Here is a 16,465-nt window from a genome sequence, read left to right as displayed (position 1 = left end):
ACATAGTGGTAAAATGCAGTTTTTGGCTTATAACTCAAAAACCAAAGCATTTAGAGCAAATCTGACTAGGTAAAATTGTTTATCAGGTCAAGATCTATCTGCCCTCAAATTTTCAGATGAATCCGACAACCCGTTATTGGGTTGCTGCCCCTGAACTGGTAATTTTAGGTAATTTTTGCTGTTTTTGGCTATTATCTTGAATATTATTATAGATAGAGATAAACTGTAAACTGCAATAGTGTTCAGCAAAGTAAGGTTTACAAATAAGTCAACATGACCAAAATGGTCAGTTGACCCCTTTAGGAGTTTTTGACCTTTATAGTCAATTTTTGACCATTTTTCCTAAATCTTAGTAATCTTTTACAAAAATCTTCTTCTCTTAAACTACTGGGCCAAATTAATCCAAACTTGGCCACAATCATATTCGGGATATCTTGTTTAAAAAATGTGTGGTGTGACCGGGTCAACCAACCAAGATGGCCGCCATGGCTAAAAATAGAACATAGGGGTAAAATGCAGTTTTTGGCTTATAACTCAAAAACCAAAGCATTTAGAGCAAATCTGACATGTGGTAAAAGTGTTTATCAGGTCAAGATCTATCTGTCCTGAAATTTTCAAATGAATAGGACAACGGTTATTGGGTTGCTGCCCTGAAATAAGTAATTTGAAGGAAATTTTGCAGATTTTGGTTATTATCTTGAATATTATTATAGAAAGAGATAAACTGTAAACAGCAATAATGTTCAGCAAAGTAAGATCTACAAGTAAGTCAACATTACCAAAATTATCAGTTGACCCCTTAAGGAGTTATTGCCCTTTATAGTCAATTTTGACCAATTTTCGTAAATTTTTGTAATCTTTTACAAAAATCTTCTCCTCTGAAACTCCTGGGCCAAATTTAACCAAACTTGGTCACAATCATTATTGGGGTATTTAGTTTTAAAATTGTGTGGCTTGACCCGTCCAACCAACCAAGATGGCTGCCATGGCTTAAAATAGAACATAGAGGGGAAATGTAGATTTTGGCTTATATCTCTGACACCAAAGCATTTAGAGCAAATCTGACTGGGTAAAATTGTTTATCAGGTCAAGATCTGTCTGCCCTGAAATTTTCAGACAAATCAGACAACCTGTTGTTGGGTTGCTGCCCCCGAATTAGTTATTTTAAGGAAATTTTGTAGATTTTAGTTATTATCTTGAATATTATTATAGATAGAGATAAACTGTAAACAGCAATAATGTTCAGCAAAATAAGATCTACAAATAAGTCAACATGACCAAAATTTTCAATTGACCCCTTAAGGAGTTATTGCCCTTTATAGTCAATTGTTAACAACTTTTTCGTCATGTTTTTAGGAAATATTTTCCACTGTAATTACTGGGCCAAGTTCATTATAGAGAGAAATATTTGTAGCAACAAGAATGTTCAGTAAAGAAAGATCTACAAACACATCACCATCACAAAAACACCATTTTGTCATGAATTTATCTGTGTCCATTGATAATATGCACATAGACCAAGGTGAGCGACACAGGCTCTTGAGAGCCTCTAGTTGGTTATTATCTTGAATATTATTATAGATAGAGATAAACTGTAAACAGCAAAAATGTTCAGCAAAGTAAGATCAACAAATAAGTATCCCTTTAGGAGTTATTGCCCTTTATAGTCAATTTTTAACCATTTTTCGTAAATCTTAGTTATCTTTTACAAAAATCTTCTCCTCTGAAACTACCAGGCCAAATTCAACCAAACTTAGCCACAATCATCATTGGGGTATCTAGTTTAAAAATTGTGTCCGGTGACCCGGCCAACCAACCAAGATGGCCACCATGGCTAAACATAGAACATAAGGGTGATAAATGTAGATTTTGGCTTATAACTCTGAAACCGCAGCCTTTAGAGCAAATCTGACATGGGGTAAAATTGTTTATCAGGTCAAGATCTATCTGCCCTAAAATTTTCAGATGAATCTGACAACCTGTTGTTGGGTTGCTCTCCCTGAATTGGTAATTTTAAGGAAATTTTGCTGTTTTTGGTTATTATCTTGAATATTATTATAGATAGAGATAAACTGTAAACATCAATAATGTTAAGCAAAGTAAGATTTACAAATAATTCAACATGACGGAAATGGTCAATTGACCCCTAAGGAGTTATTGTCCTTTATAGTCAATTTTTAACAATTTTCATAAAATTTGTAAATTTTAACGAACATTTTCCACTGAAACTACAAGTTCATTATAGATAGAGATAATTGTAAGCAGCAAGAATGTTCAGTAAAGTAAGATGTACAAACACATCACCATCACCAAAACACAATTTTGTCATGAATCCATCTGCTTCCTTTGTTTGATATTCACATAGACCAAGGTGAGCGACACAGGCTCTTTAGAGCCTCTAGTTTCAACATATTGATGAAATAATTACAACATTATAAATAGCTGAATGTTTATTTTTGAAGAGTAAAAAGAATTAAAAAAAAACCTACATTAAATAGTTATTCATGCAAAAACATTCAGTTTGAGTGATTTTAAAAGCTTTACTTTATGCACTTTAAAGTTATTTAGGCTCAATATATTATCATGATAATTATAACCACAAATTTTTTAGGAGTAAGTATTTAGCTTCACAATTCCCCATTTCTTGGTTTTGCCAGTAAGACAGTAGAAAAAAGAAATAAGCAGTATATATATATATATATATGCATATTAAATGCCATCTTTTTATTTTATTTTTAGATTATAACAAGGGATGCATGATGCATATCAATTCAGAAGAATCCACCATCTGAAAAAAAACTAAGCAGTAGTGGATCAAGAGGGAGGGTTCTGTGGGGGTGGAATCCCCCCCCCCCCCCCCCCATTTTTTGTGGATCAGCCCCTGCTGAGATCATCTCTGTAGGTCAAACGGAACTTATTGTAGTCCAGCTGGACTTTTAAGAGTTCAGCTGGACTTCTTTAAGTTCAGCCGGACTGTGTAAAGTCCGGTTGAACTTTTTAGAGGCCATATTTTTGCCAGATATGCCGGCTGGATTTTTTTCAGACGTACTTTTATGAAAGTCCAGCTGGGCTTTCTGAACCGGACTCCTGCTAATTTAAATATTTCGAGCCGGTTTACGGCTAATTTCGCTGAAAGTCCAGCCGTGTTATCCATTATAAGCAATTCAAAGAAAAGTCCAAATGAATATTATAAGTACGGTTCTCAGTACGGCTACTGTCCAGCTGGAGTACGTGTCATGTTTTTCGTACGGGACAGTCTTATTTATGTACAACACAATAAACAAAAACACAAATGATATACATGGTATACATGTAGCAACAAACAAAAACCACTGAATTACAGCCTCCTGAGTTGGGACAGGCTCATACAGAATGTGGAGGGGTGAAACATGTTTATGGTACCCCACAACTCAGCAAAGTTTAACACTGTCAAAACGTTACTCAGTTACCATAAGGTTTAAAATGAGCAAAATGAACTCCATATTAAACCTGAGTGTCAGGATTAGTAAACAGATCAAGCTCCACGTTTTCATTGTTCATACTCCTCCTGACCAGTAAAAAATCTGATATTTCACATTCAGATACAACAAAACCGTAACTTTAAAAAAAATCCTAATGGCTTTACAGTGACCTTAAGTTGTTAATTTATAACAGTTTCTTGTCAGCATGTTTTACCAGAAGCAGAATTGAAATAGCTCTAAATTTATAAGATCTGATAAAAGTGATAAGTCTTAGTGATTTGTAGAGAGCTGTGGTGTTGTGGTTAGTGCATCAGACTTAACTAACACAAAGGTTCCTGGTTCGATTCCCGTACCGGGATGAAAATTTTAGGGACTGAATTTTCGGCTCTCCCTTGACACCATTTGCGAGTATGGTCTTGAGGAAACAATGATAGTCCGTCGGAAGGGGACGATAAATGGCTGACCCGTGTTAAGAGAGAGCCATATCTCTTGCATGTTAAAGACACCCTTGTAGATTTCGAAAAAGAGCAGGTTAATGCCGCTACAAGGCAGCACTCGCACCCGTAAAGTGGAAAGGGATTAATATAAGTTGAAAAACTTGTTTCCCAATCCACTATAAATAAATATGTTTAACACAAAGTGATTAGTGATTAACTTAGTCATGTTAGTTGGTGAAAAATAAACGACTTCATAATATATAAGATTCGGGTTGAAGATCAAAGACTTAAGTGGCTGTTTTCTTAAGCTTAAATGATCTCGTACCATATTTAAAGTTGAAGATTGATTTGTATAGATCTGGTGGTAATAGATTATATAAGAGGGGCGAGAAATACCAGAGGGACATTCATGAACCTCATTAATCGGTAATAAACTTACAATGCCATGACTACAAAAGAATCATTTGGTCTCCTGTGACATGTGTGAAGAGTTGTCTCGTAGGCAATCACACCACTCCTTCTTTTTTATATTTGTAAAAAATCCAAAACATGGTTCAATTGAAATTGAAATTGAAAAAAATGGGAAATACCAAGGAATTGTATATTTAAATACACAATTCCTTGGAAATACCAAGGGGCTTGTTATACTTATGATACTAGGTAGAGGTTAGATACCCGTGCATTTTTTACAGCCATTAAGTCATAAAGATGTACCGGTATAACTTTTGATAACATTATGATGTTGGTTTGCTGGCTCTGTTCTTAATTTGTTTCACTTTATTTCAGTGATACAACCCAGAATAACATCAGACACTGTAGAGAAGTCATCCAGGTGTAGAGATGTACATTGTAGTTTTAAATTCTGTTTAAAGGTAACTTTTATAGTAGTTTAATATAGCTGTTTCAATGCCCTTAAATAGAATTGTTTAAGATTTTTCTCTTCATTTTTCCAAACATTTTCTGCAAAATTACTAAAAGAAAACTCCTTTTTGTGTAATCAGCTGCAGCCATCAAGGCCATGCATTGTTGCACACCTATTGAAATAATTCACCTTCAACTATAAAGTCATTTAGAAATTTATGAAAGATACGAATTTTGGTTGCATCATGTTTACCATTCATAAGTTATGTCCCTTTATAAATGTAAAAATTGTCAAAATTTGCCATTTCTGTGCTCTAACATTACTTTTCTTCAACCAAATGTTTGAAAACAAATATCAAATTTGTATAAAGACTTTAATTTGCTTTAATCAAATTTTACGAAAATCATACACAATGCTTATTACCATGTGGACCAAACAAAGATCAAGTTTGAATAATAATACTTTAAAAGTTTTCTAGTTACCCCTATTACTGTTTGTTATTGAACAATGAGCGCACTCAAAACCATTGAGCAATCTCTAATGAAATAAAATTGAGAATGGAAATGGGGAATGTGTCAAAGAGACAACGACCCGACCATAGAAAAAACAACAGCAGAAGGTCATAGTATACAGAAAAAAAATCAAAGTTTCAAAGTCTCAGAAAAAAATCAGTCATGCTCTGGCACATTTACAAGCCGGTCAACAGTGTTCCATTATTTTAACCAGCTGTTGAATTGTTTTACATTTGTCATTTCTCGGCCTCTTATATAGCTTGGGATGCTGTATTGGTTTTGCTCATTGTTGAAGGTTGTATGGTGACTGTTAGTTGTAAATTTGTACGTCATTTGGTCACTGGTGGACAGTTGACTCATTGGTAATCGTACCACATCTCTTATTTTTATATAGAATGTACTGTAAAGGGTAATTGATATTGTTTATAATGATTAAAAAAATAAAAAAAAACCAACTTATATATACGTTTATGTAATTTGTCAGTTACATGCAGCTAACATTTAACATCAACATCAGAATGATTTTATATTGTCTTGTTTTGTATGTTAAATGTTAAAATATTTAAAGAAAACTTATTTAACATCCCATAATATTCATTTTGTACAGCCTTCCAGTGTCAGAACTGTCTTCATATGACATTTTATAACATCCTATATACAACACTGCAAAGGGCCCTTCCATAGTAATGGTTAGAGATACTGGATACTCTATACCTATGTCTTTGGTATTGTAGGTGGTCAGTTGATGACCAGTGTTGTCTAGTATATGTAGTGTATCATAACATAAGTCAGCTACAATAATATTGTCCATTGGTGTGGTTATTACTGACTGTGGATCGAACGCGCTGTGACTATTGATGGAAGGATGTCCTGTGTAATTATAGATGACATCTTCTTCACCCAGCACAGCCACTCTTGGATTAGAATGTGTCTGGACCACAAAAATATTTCCATTAATGGTACTGGTTATAGACCAAATAGTTCCATCAAATATAAGTTTATTGTTCTTATCTCTTTCATACCTTGTTAGATGTTTACCATCTTTATCCATAACAGCAACCACATTACCTCCACCTACTATCACCCTGCCATCTTTTGTCACATGAACACTTTTGATATAAGACAGTTCTACAAAGTATATAGAATCAGACACTTTATTAGATCCAGCCTTGATCTGCTTCAGTCTTGGCCCCCCTGCCATGCCTGTAGCCAGTAGAATATCATTGGTAGGGGTAACAGCTATATCATACACCCTCATATTAAAACTTGATATGAACTTTATCTTGTCTCCTACCAGTTTAACATTCTGTAGTGCTGATGGCGATGTAAAGGGATGGAAGCCTTTCTCTTCATCTCCATCACCAATCCATAATGAACTATCTACAGATACTGCCAACAAACTTATGTCCATCATTTTGGTCTTGTATTCTTTAATGTTTATTAGTTCAACATTAGTTTGAGAACTGGGTTCTCCTGCTTGTGGTTGACCAGATATTTCTTTGTCCTGTTGGTCTACACCCTTGCTTTGTTGACCTACATCCTTTATATCTATGATTCTATGGTTCTTTTCTGACTTGAATTTAGAATGTACTTTATCTGTACATTTACTACACATCAATAAGTCACAGTCGAGACACTTCCATTTTACTTTAGGATTTCCTTCACATAACTGACATTGTACGGGACATTGTCCTTGTAGGAGGGACATTGCCATATTTATGAAAAAATATGCACACAGCTCTCTTTCATAAACTGTTATTCAGTAATAATGTATAACATATATGAGATAAGATAATTATTTATTATATGAGTAAAACTAGTTTGGTTTAATGTCTATAAGACAGTAAATCCATTACATGCACAAAACTTATCAATGATGGAATTTAACAAGTTTTCTGGTGTATTTATATCGACCATTTACCTACAATAATTATAGAATCGTGAATTTATTTTAGTTATGGTTTTTATATAGAGGGCATAATAGATGATTCTTTTTTAAAACTAAGACCATAATTAGGTTCATTCTGTGGTTAAAATTTTGCAGTCATATATGAGTATGAATAAAATTGAGAATGGAAATGGAGAGTGCACCAAAGAGACAACAGCCCGACAAAAGAGCAGACAACATTCTTTGTCCTAGACCGACACACTGAGCAGTATTTTAAGCACGCAAGCTATATAGTTCTCAAGGTAACAGTGACAGACACGCCGCAGTAAGACTACCCTACATTTTATTTTTACTCATTCTAAACAAACTAATCTTTGCTCTTATAGTTTTACTATTATATATACCACATTCAGTGGCGGATCCAGAATTTTTCATAAGTGGGGTCCATTGACTGCCTAAGAGGGGGATCACTCTAGTCATGCTTCAGTGATTCCCAATATAATCAAGCAATTTTTTTTCCAGAAAGGGGGGGGGGGGACTGTAAAACCCTATAAATCCGCCTCTCATGAAATTTTTAACCATCTGAGAAACAGCAAGTATGTACCCTAATTAAGCAACTTCCAAGTACCGAACTTTTGAAATAGCAAATTCCATTACAACAAAGTTATAATTTTCTTCTTTCACAAATATGGCTTATGCTTCTTTCGTATACACAAGAAAGCTCCAGTCAAGGTAGACCCGAGATCTGAATGTTAATCATTGCTTTGAGTAGGTGCATGTATAGTACTGCAATTGTTTTAATGATTAGGTTAAGATAAGTAAGCCAAGTGTTAATGTTGTTGACCTATTTTCATGAAGTGTGTCTATGCTTTTTTCTGATTAAAGTTCAAACGGTGTATTGTAAATTTTAGTTAGGTTTGCTGTCCTCCGTTCGCCAAAAAAGGAGAAATAAGTTTTTGCCTTTTTAAAATTAAAACTAAATTGTTTTTTTGGGTCACTTTCAAAGTTTGATTATTTTTAAACTACAGCCACCACTGAAATCACAGGAAATTCTTATTATTGATCCACCCCTATAATTCCCGATAATTATGTGATGCCCTGAAGTCATGAAGTATATTTTAACTTCACTTTACATTGAATTGTGTAAATAAATGGGCCAATGTTGCATAATTTATCAATAAATCAGTGTTTACCCTTAAATCGATTCAATGAATGCAACGCTTATACACTTAGTAAATTAAAGGTATAGGTCATCTCGTTTTATTCTCAAAATAAATTAGGGAAAATTGAAATTTTACTCGACCAAAAAAACCAATAAACGTTGTAAGGATAGGTTGGTAAACTTAAACATATATTATCAAAACATGTACGTATTATATCCATGGGATGAAAAAATAAACTAGATTTTTAGTTTTGCATGATATAACAAATAGGCAAGCGATCGAGAGGCATTACATGAATGAGAACCCCATTTCTTCCGCGACAATGAGTATTTATAAGATTTTTTTTCATTTTCACATCATTTGTTAACTTACACTTTTTTTACAACTGTTGCCATGGTTTATATATTTAGGATATGATATATAACATATTGTATGCGCGTATCTGAAGAAAAAAAGTAATGTTTACTATTTTTTATGAATAATACGCTTCAGTTGAAAAGTTCAGTCAGACGAGAAGTTGTATTTTGGAATTTTTGGTCCCCAATGCTCTTCAACTTCGTACTTCATTTAAACTTTCAATTTATTTTTATTCGAGCGTCACTGGTGATCGAGTCTTTTGTAGACAAAACGCGCGTTTGGCGCAAATAAAATTTCAATCCTGGTATCTATGGTGAGTTTATATATCAGATCTTAGTATTGTTTGCGTCGATTGCATAGTTCCTTTCTCATTGGAAGATCTCCCTTTTTCATAATATTCTTTCAGTTAGTACATAATAGTGTTAACCGTGATTAAGAGACTGCGATAGAGTTCATGTTATCCGTTTGGATTCATAAAGGCAACCGATGTTCGAAATTCATAAATCGATTGAGAAAAAAACCCAAATCCGTGTTACAAACTAAAACTGAGTGAACACATCACAATAAGAGGAAAACTACGTCGGACCGTGACAACAGAAACACAACAATGTAACACACACAGAAACGAATTATAATATAACAATTGCCATTTTCCTGACTTGGTACAGGACATTGTAAGAAAAAAAATGGTGGCTTGAACCTGGTTTTGTGGCATGCCAAACCTCCCTCTTTTAAATATAACATTAAAATGGCAACATTACATGAATGACAGGATTACAATACAAATAAATGGGAGAAAATATAGGACAGAGACAGGGATTCAGTCATCCCTTGAAAAGTCAGATTAATGGTCTGATATTTAATAAGTTGCTCAGTAGTATCATAACGTAGTTCTGTACAAGCAACTATTGGAATTTCTAAGTCAAGTATTGTATTCTTTCAAGTACATTTTCGTTTCGGAAGTCATTTGATGCAGACTGTTCCGATTAACATATGCCATGCAGTTAAAGTTTCCTGTTTCGGCTGCACGATCTAAATCCTTTTTTTACTGGTGTTTCCCTTCTTTTAGACTTTGTCTTTTTTTAATTTTCTTTCTGAAGACCCATTGGTTGCCTTGGGCTGTTTTTTGGTTTTTGGTCGGGTTGTCTTTCTAACACATTCACAATTTGTATTCTTAATTTTTCTTTCTGTATTATATTGTTTTATTATAGAAGTGTTGTTTGAAGAATATTGTATGTTTTGTGAATCATTATATTTGCTTTGGAAAATTCATTAAACTATAAATATTGAATCGTGAATGTATGACACGCATTGCTTACAGGTATAGAATCATTCCATAACATTTTTCTGTATTTGTGATGAAACCAATTTATGGAACAATCCAAAAGAGAAAACAACGACCGGATTTGTAATACAAAACATAATTCATGTAAAAAATAGTGGCACACGGCGGCACTGACCGGGCAACATCCATTTGACACCGGCTCTTGGCTTTGTACACGTAGATAAAGCTAGTGGTGGATTTGGACATGTAATTATTGCCCGAAAAGATAGAGAAAGGGCAAACTTACAGCCTTTTGTAGCTGACCATGCGGTATAGGCTTTGCTCATTGTTGAAGGCCGTACAGTGACCTATAGCTGTTAATTTCTGTGTCATTTGGTCTCTTTTGAATTGTTGTCTCATTGGCAATCATATCATGCATATCTTATTCTTTTTATATTGAAATTTTATATTTAGTTCAAATTAGTAGCAAGGGAAACCATTACCATAGATATAGGAAGATGTGGTATGAGTGCCAATAAGACAACTCTCCATCCAACTCACAATTTATCAAAGTAAACCATTATAGGTCAATGTACGGTTTAACCTGCATGTTAAATGAATTGTATTCAATGACCAGTGGCGAATATTACATGCATTCCAGGAGAACATCTTTATATATGTTGAATCTAAACCCTGCTTTTTACTTCACTCCCTAGCTGATCCAACTTTTAAACATTGGTTAACAAGTTGCATCTGGACATGTTTTTTTTCTGGATCAAGAATGACCGGTCTCTGTTCTTACTCCTTAATTTATTGATTGGTGTCTAAAGCCACTTTCAGGACTATTGTGCTGTTTTGTGGCTGTTTATTTTTATTGATGGAGGAATCATCGCACAGTGCCTGGAGGGAACCACGATCTTCAGTAGGAAAACTGACAATCCTAGTCAATTAAGATTGGATTCAAGTGCACCTGCCATGTATGGGATTATAGAAATCTCAGTATTGACAGGCTAATGATAGTAAGTCAACTACTCAGGCATCCTAGGTCCCTTTTACTCATTAATGCTACTTGCTAAGGGGAGCTGAAAAAGCTTATTTTTAAATCTTTGAATTGATTGTGGATACATACATGTGACATGCCATGCTTGATGCATGCAACTACCATAGAGCACAGAGGCAGCCACTTGCTATCCTTGTCCCTATTAATGACACATATTTATGTATTTATTGTTGTATGAGAGCTATCAATTATAGTAACAAAGAGAAACATGTCAGGTGCCACATGTGAAGTGGGATTTGTTGCCTGTGTTAAAGAAACTTAGATCACTCCTGGTCTTAAGTAGGGTTCACATTGTTTATCCCCTAATTTTTGATTTTGTTGAGGGTTTTGAAGACTAGTTTTTTTTTCATTTTTTCCTATGTTTTTGTAGGGTTTTCTTCAACATATTAAGTGTGATTGTCCATTTGGTATCTTCTTCTTCTTTTTTTAATCTATATATGCTGTTCAATGAAAACCTGTCATAGGCGATAGGGTGAAACTTTGCACATTTATATCTTATCTAAGATCGGTATTTAATTGCCCACATTAATTTTCTATAGTAAAGAGTGTTAAGTATTTGTAAATTTATTGCTTTAATGAACATTAGCAGACTGTCATATTGACTGTTAAATTTAATGTCTGATGCAGCTGTGTTTTAACTGTAATCATTTATAATTAGAAGCCGTATAATTTATGTCTCTTGTTTGTTTATATTCTGTCCCTATTGTTGTGTGGTCTGGGGATGAATGACGATTTTATGTGTGAGAAAGTGATGAAGGTAGTGAAGGCCTTCACGATAAAAAAAAAAAAAGAAGTTGGTAAATGTTGAGATGCCTGAGAGTTGAGGATAGTTAATTGGAGTGAATGGATGTGTCTATATATCAAACAATGTAAATTAATTGAAGTGTATATTTTTGAACTTGTTAAAAATAAATATGTATATCTGAACATGAGTCTTTAAAGCCAGTGCCTTATAACAGCTTCGTGACACCTCATTGCAAGATGATGCTTTACAGAGCTGAGACAGAGAGGCTTAATCAGCTACATCATGTACATTTGACCTTGACATAAACATTAAATACTATTCAAGCACATAAATTGACAAGCATTGGATAAGATCTTATGAAGTATGAATGCAAGACTAGATCTCAAGTGTTTCAGATGAAAGGATTTTTGCATTATGTGACATAACACATTATATTTGATATTTTTTGTATTTCTGCACCTTCCAGCCAACACATCTTACATCCATATGATAACTCATTGAATACAATGTATTGTTTATTTGTAATATTCCTCTCATCCATGAATGGCAATATATAGGAATAATGTTATGAATGCATGAAAAAAACCCAACATTTAGGCATAAACATTTATTAAAGCAATAATATTCAATAAATAATTCATAAAAATCTTATCAAATCTTAAAACAAAAGAGTATTCTTCAAAAATTTTTTTATAAATATAAATTGACAACCCTGTTGTGTTACCGTATTAGGTCATGTACAGCTGCATACATATTGGCATTACAAACAGCTGTATGTCTGGAAGACATCTACACATTTTTTAATTACATGAAAATCTTGTAACATCATATACATTTTTGTTCTTATGGAGGTATGGGGGTATAAACTAGAGGCTCTAAAGAGCCTGTGTCGCTCACCTTGGTCTATGTGACTATTAAACAAAGGAAGCAGATGGATTCATGACAAAATTGTATTTTGGTGATGGTGATGTGTTTGTACATCTTACTTTACTGAACATCCTTGCAGCTTACAATTATCTCTATCTATAATGAAGTTGGCCCAGTAGTTTCAGTGGAAAATGTTAGTAAAAATTTACAAATTTTATAAAAATTGTTGAAAATTGACTATAAAGGACAATAACTCCTTAGGGGGTCAATTGACCATTTCGGTCATGTTGACTTATTTGTAAATCTTACTTTGCTGAACATTATTGCTGTTTACAGTTTATTTCTATCTATAATAATTTTCAAGATAATAACCAAAAACAGTAAAATTTCCTTAAAATTACCAATTCAGGGGCAGGAACCCAACAACGGGTTGTCCGATTTATCTGAAAATTTCAGGGCAGATAGATCTTGACCTGATAAACAATTTATCCCCCTGTCAGATTTGCTCTAAAGGCTTTGGTTTTTGAGTTATAAGCCAAAAACTGCATTTTACCCCTATCTTCTATTTTTAGCCATGGCGGCCATCTTGGTTGGATGGCCGGGTCATCGGACACATTTTTTAAACTAGATACCCAAAAGATGATTGTGGATAAGTTTGGATTAATTTGGCCCAGTAGTTTCAGAGGAGAAGATTTTTGTAAAAGATTACTAAGATTTACGAAAAATGGTTAAAAATTGACTATAAAGGGCAATAACTCCTATATGGGTCAACTGACCATTTCGGTCATGTTGACTTATTTGTAAATCTTACTTTGCTGAACATTATTGCTGTTTACAGTTTATTTCTATCTTTAATAATTTTCAAGATAATAACCAAAAACAGTAAAATTTCCTTAAAATTACCAATTCAGGGGCAGCAACCCAACAACAGGTTGTCAGATTCATCTGAAAATTTCAGGGTAGATAGATCTTGACCTGATAAACAATTTTCTAATAGTCAGATTTGCTCTTAATGCTTTGGTTTTTAAGTAATAAGCCAAAAACTGCATTTTACCCCTATGTTCTATTTTTAGCCATGGCGGCCATCTTGGTTGGTTGGCAGGGTCCCTGGACACATTTTTTAAACTAGATACCCCAAAGATAATTGTGGCCAAGTTTGGATAAGTTTGGCCCAGTGGTTTCAGAGGAGAAAATTTTTGTAAAAGATTACTAAGATTTACGAAAAATGGTTAAAAATTGACTATAAAGGGCAATAACTCCTATATGGGTCAACTGACCATTTCGGTCATGTTGACTTATTTGTAGATCTTACTTTGCTGAACATTATTGCTGTTTACAGTTTATCTCTATCTATAATAATATTCAAGATAATAACCATATAACGGCAAAATTTCCTTAAAATTGCCAATTCAGGGGCAGCAACCCAACAACCGGTTGTACGATTCGTCTGAAAATTTTAGGGCAGATAGATCTTGACTTTATTAACAATTTAACATCCTGTCAGATTTGCTCTAAATGCTTCGGTTTCAGAGTTATAAGCCAAAAACTGCATTTGACCCCTATGTTCTATTTTTAGCCATGGCGGCCATCTTGGTTGGTTGGTTGGCCGGGTAACCGAACACATTTTTTAAACTAGATACCCTAATGATGATTGTTGGCCCAGTAGTTTCAGAGGAGAAGATTTTTGTAAAAGTTAACGACGACGGACGACGCCGGACGCCGGACGCCAAGTGATGAGAAAAGCTCACTTGGCCCTTCGGGCCAGGTGAGCTAAAAAATAAATCACAGAAATTTCACATATATCTTGCCAAAATTTAGTTCATATTGTTTTTTTTTCAAAAATATAATAGATACTTTGTCACCAAACTTGTTTTTATTAAAGATTCAGATTGTGAAAAACTGAAATAAGCAGAATAATCTCCCTTTAAAAAATTTCAAAAAAATCAATCAAGATATATTTGGTGTATTTAAAAAACTATAATATGATGAAACCACACAATTTTTTTCATTTAAATGTTAAATGTTACAATTGAACTGCATTCCTGCCTCAATATTTCCTTATATCATTAAAGATCTAGACAGTTTTCTCACTACTCAAATTTTGATCCAAGATGATTGAAAACCCCAATACTACCTCAAGGAAGTAAAGAATTTATTCAATTTATTTCAATTTTTCACTTTTCCAATAAAAAAAAATAGTCCTCACATTTATAGGAAATTTATTTCATGATTTCTTTTCTAAAAGTTCTACTTATATAGCAAAAGGCCATAATAAAAATGTTTATAGGTTTGCATTCCATATTAATTTCAGAGCAAATTAAAAAGATAATTATATTTCTTCTATTTTCGTTGTTTTAGTAGATTATTTTCTATTAAAAAAAGAAAAATATAATTCAACCAAACTCATAATTGCTAACAAATAGTTGTATGAGAATTTACTTTTTATTATGGCTTAAATAGTAATTTTTCTTATTTCATATGGCAATATACAAAAATATGCAAAGATAATAAATTTTACTTGTTATATATAAGATATGTGAAAAAATATATAAGACTTTGTGATCTGGCAAGACATCATATTTTTATAATTTGCGTGTTTTCTTAACATTGGTTAGAAATTTGTGACAGAAAAATATATAAAAAAACACCATTAATTACATTTAAAGCTCTTTTTAAGGCAAAAAAATATTTAAAGCTAAAATATATCGAAACAAACTTTGACCAAAACATCTGCTTGTATAAAAAAAAAATTATATAAAGCAAACAAAATTTAAAAAAATCTTCATAGTCAGGCAAAAAAATTGCTAATAAACTAATTTCAGAGAAGTATTGTGTGCATTGTTCATTGAAATGGCGTAGGTTTTTGAAGAATTACGATGTTGTCTGGCGACGGATCTTTGTCCTGACAACTTGTAACATGATAAGTTTACGAGCTCCAAACTTGTCTCCAAGGGCAACAATTGTTCCTTTGTCCTGGCTCATGGTTACATTAAAGACATCGACACCGGTATTGAAGGCACATATCTCACTCCCATTTTTGGTACGCCAGAGACGAATGGTACCGTCTTTAGAACCTGATACAATGATCTCATTATCAACTGATATGGCTGAGCACCAAACCTAAAAATATAAAGGGAAAGATAGTTAGAAAACAAATCAATTTAAGATGAATTTGATTTACAAGTGAACTATACTGTGGGATAGACAGTTGGGAAGTTATAAAAGAAATTTTATCATATCCAATTCTGTATAAAATTTTATGTTATTTAACGTTTTCTTTAGACTTAATCCTTTCTCCAAGATGACATTCAACTAATAGAATTTTGTGTTCTTATTTTTGTTAAAACAGAATACATACCAGGGGAGATAATCATCATATTTGTTTTTTACCACTAAAATGTCTCTTTGGAAATTTTACTCAGAAGGAAACTTTATCAAATCCCATTCTGCATAAAATTTTATTCTTTTAATGTTTTCTTTTAATCAAGATAGCAACTAAAATCATCCGTTCTGTTTTCATTTTTTTATTAACAAAAACCAACCAGGTTTTTTAAAGTTTTCACTAAAAAATCAAATAGATCCCAAATAACTTTGCAGGCACTTTTTATCTAATCCCAGTATGCATAAATGAAACATTTTATTTCATATATTCCTTAGGTTTTCTTCAATTTAATAATTCATTTATTTTAATGAAATCTGATGTTCTATTTTTCTATATTTTTTTTTATCACAACCAGGGGAGATAATCATTGACAAACATCAAGTATGAAAATTGAAAATTTCAAAATATTAATTCTTGCAACTTGCTGCTTAGGTTAATTTTGCCATTTTCACTCATGGTATCACAGT

At 33.2% G+C, this 16,465-nt stretch overlaps 2 protein-coding genes across 17 annotated transcripts in view; both read right to left on the bottom strand.

The window, feature by feature from the left end:
- Window positions 1-5,849: 5,849 nt before the first annotated feature.
- Window positions 5,850-6,986, bottom strand: LOC139504074 (uncharacterized). The gene has a single exon (XM_071294133.1). It carries the CDS (start codon window positions 6,984-6,986, stop codon window positions 5,850-5,852), a length of 1,137 nt encoding a protein of 378 aa, XP_071150234.1.
- An 8,475-nt stretch (window positions 6,987-15,461) lies between these two features.
- Window positions 15,462-16,465, bottom strand: part of LOC139503942 (uncharacterized) — an 87,291-nt gene continuing 86,287 nt past the window's right edge. For all 16 annotated transcript variants that reach the window (XM_071293965.1, XM_071293975.1, XM_071293978.1 and 13 more), the window contains one exon: window positions 15,462-15,736. In XM_071293965.1, the coding sequence (XP_071150066.1) occupies window positions 15,488-15,736 (249 nt within the window). In that variant the 3' untranslated portion in view covers window positions 15,462-15,487. The remainder of the gene's footprint in view (window positions 15,737-16,465) is intronic.

The sequence above is a fragment of the Mytilus edulis genome, chromosome 14, assembly GCF_963676685.1.
Source record: "Mytilus edulis chromosome 14, xbMytEdul2.2, whole genome shotgun sequence".
In the NCBI taxonomy this organism is placed as follows: domain Eukaryota; kingdom Metazoa; phylum Mollusca; class Bivalvia; order Mytilida; family Mytilidae; genus Mytilus; species Mytilus edulis.
The sequence above is the reverse complement of the archived record's forward strand: the minus strand, read 5'-3'. Positions and strand labels throughout refer to the sequence as shown.

Bases quoted from the DNA above. Each gene is read 5' to 3' on its own strand.
- LOC139504074 (XM_071294133.1), bottom strand. From the start codon at position 6,986: ATGGCAATGTCCCTCCTACAAGGACAATGTCCCGTACAATGTCAGTTA.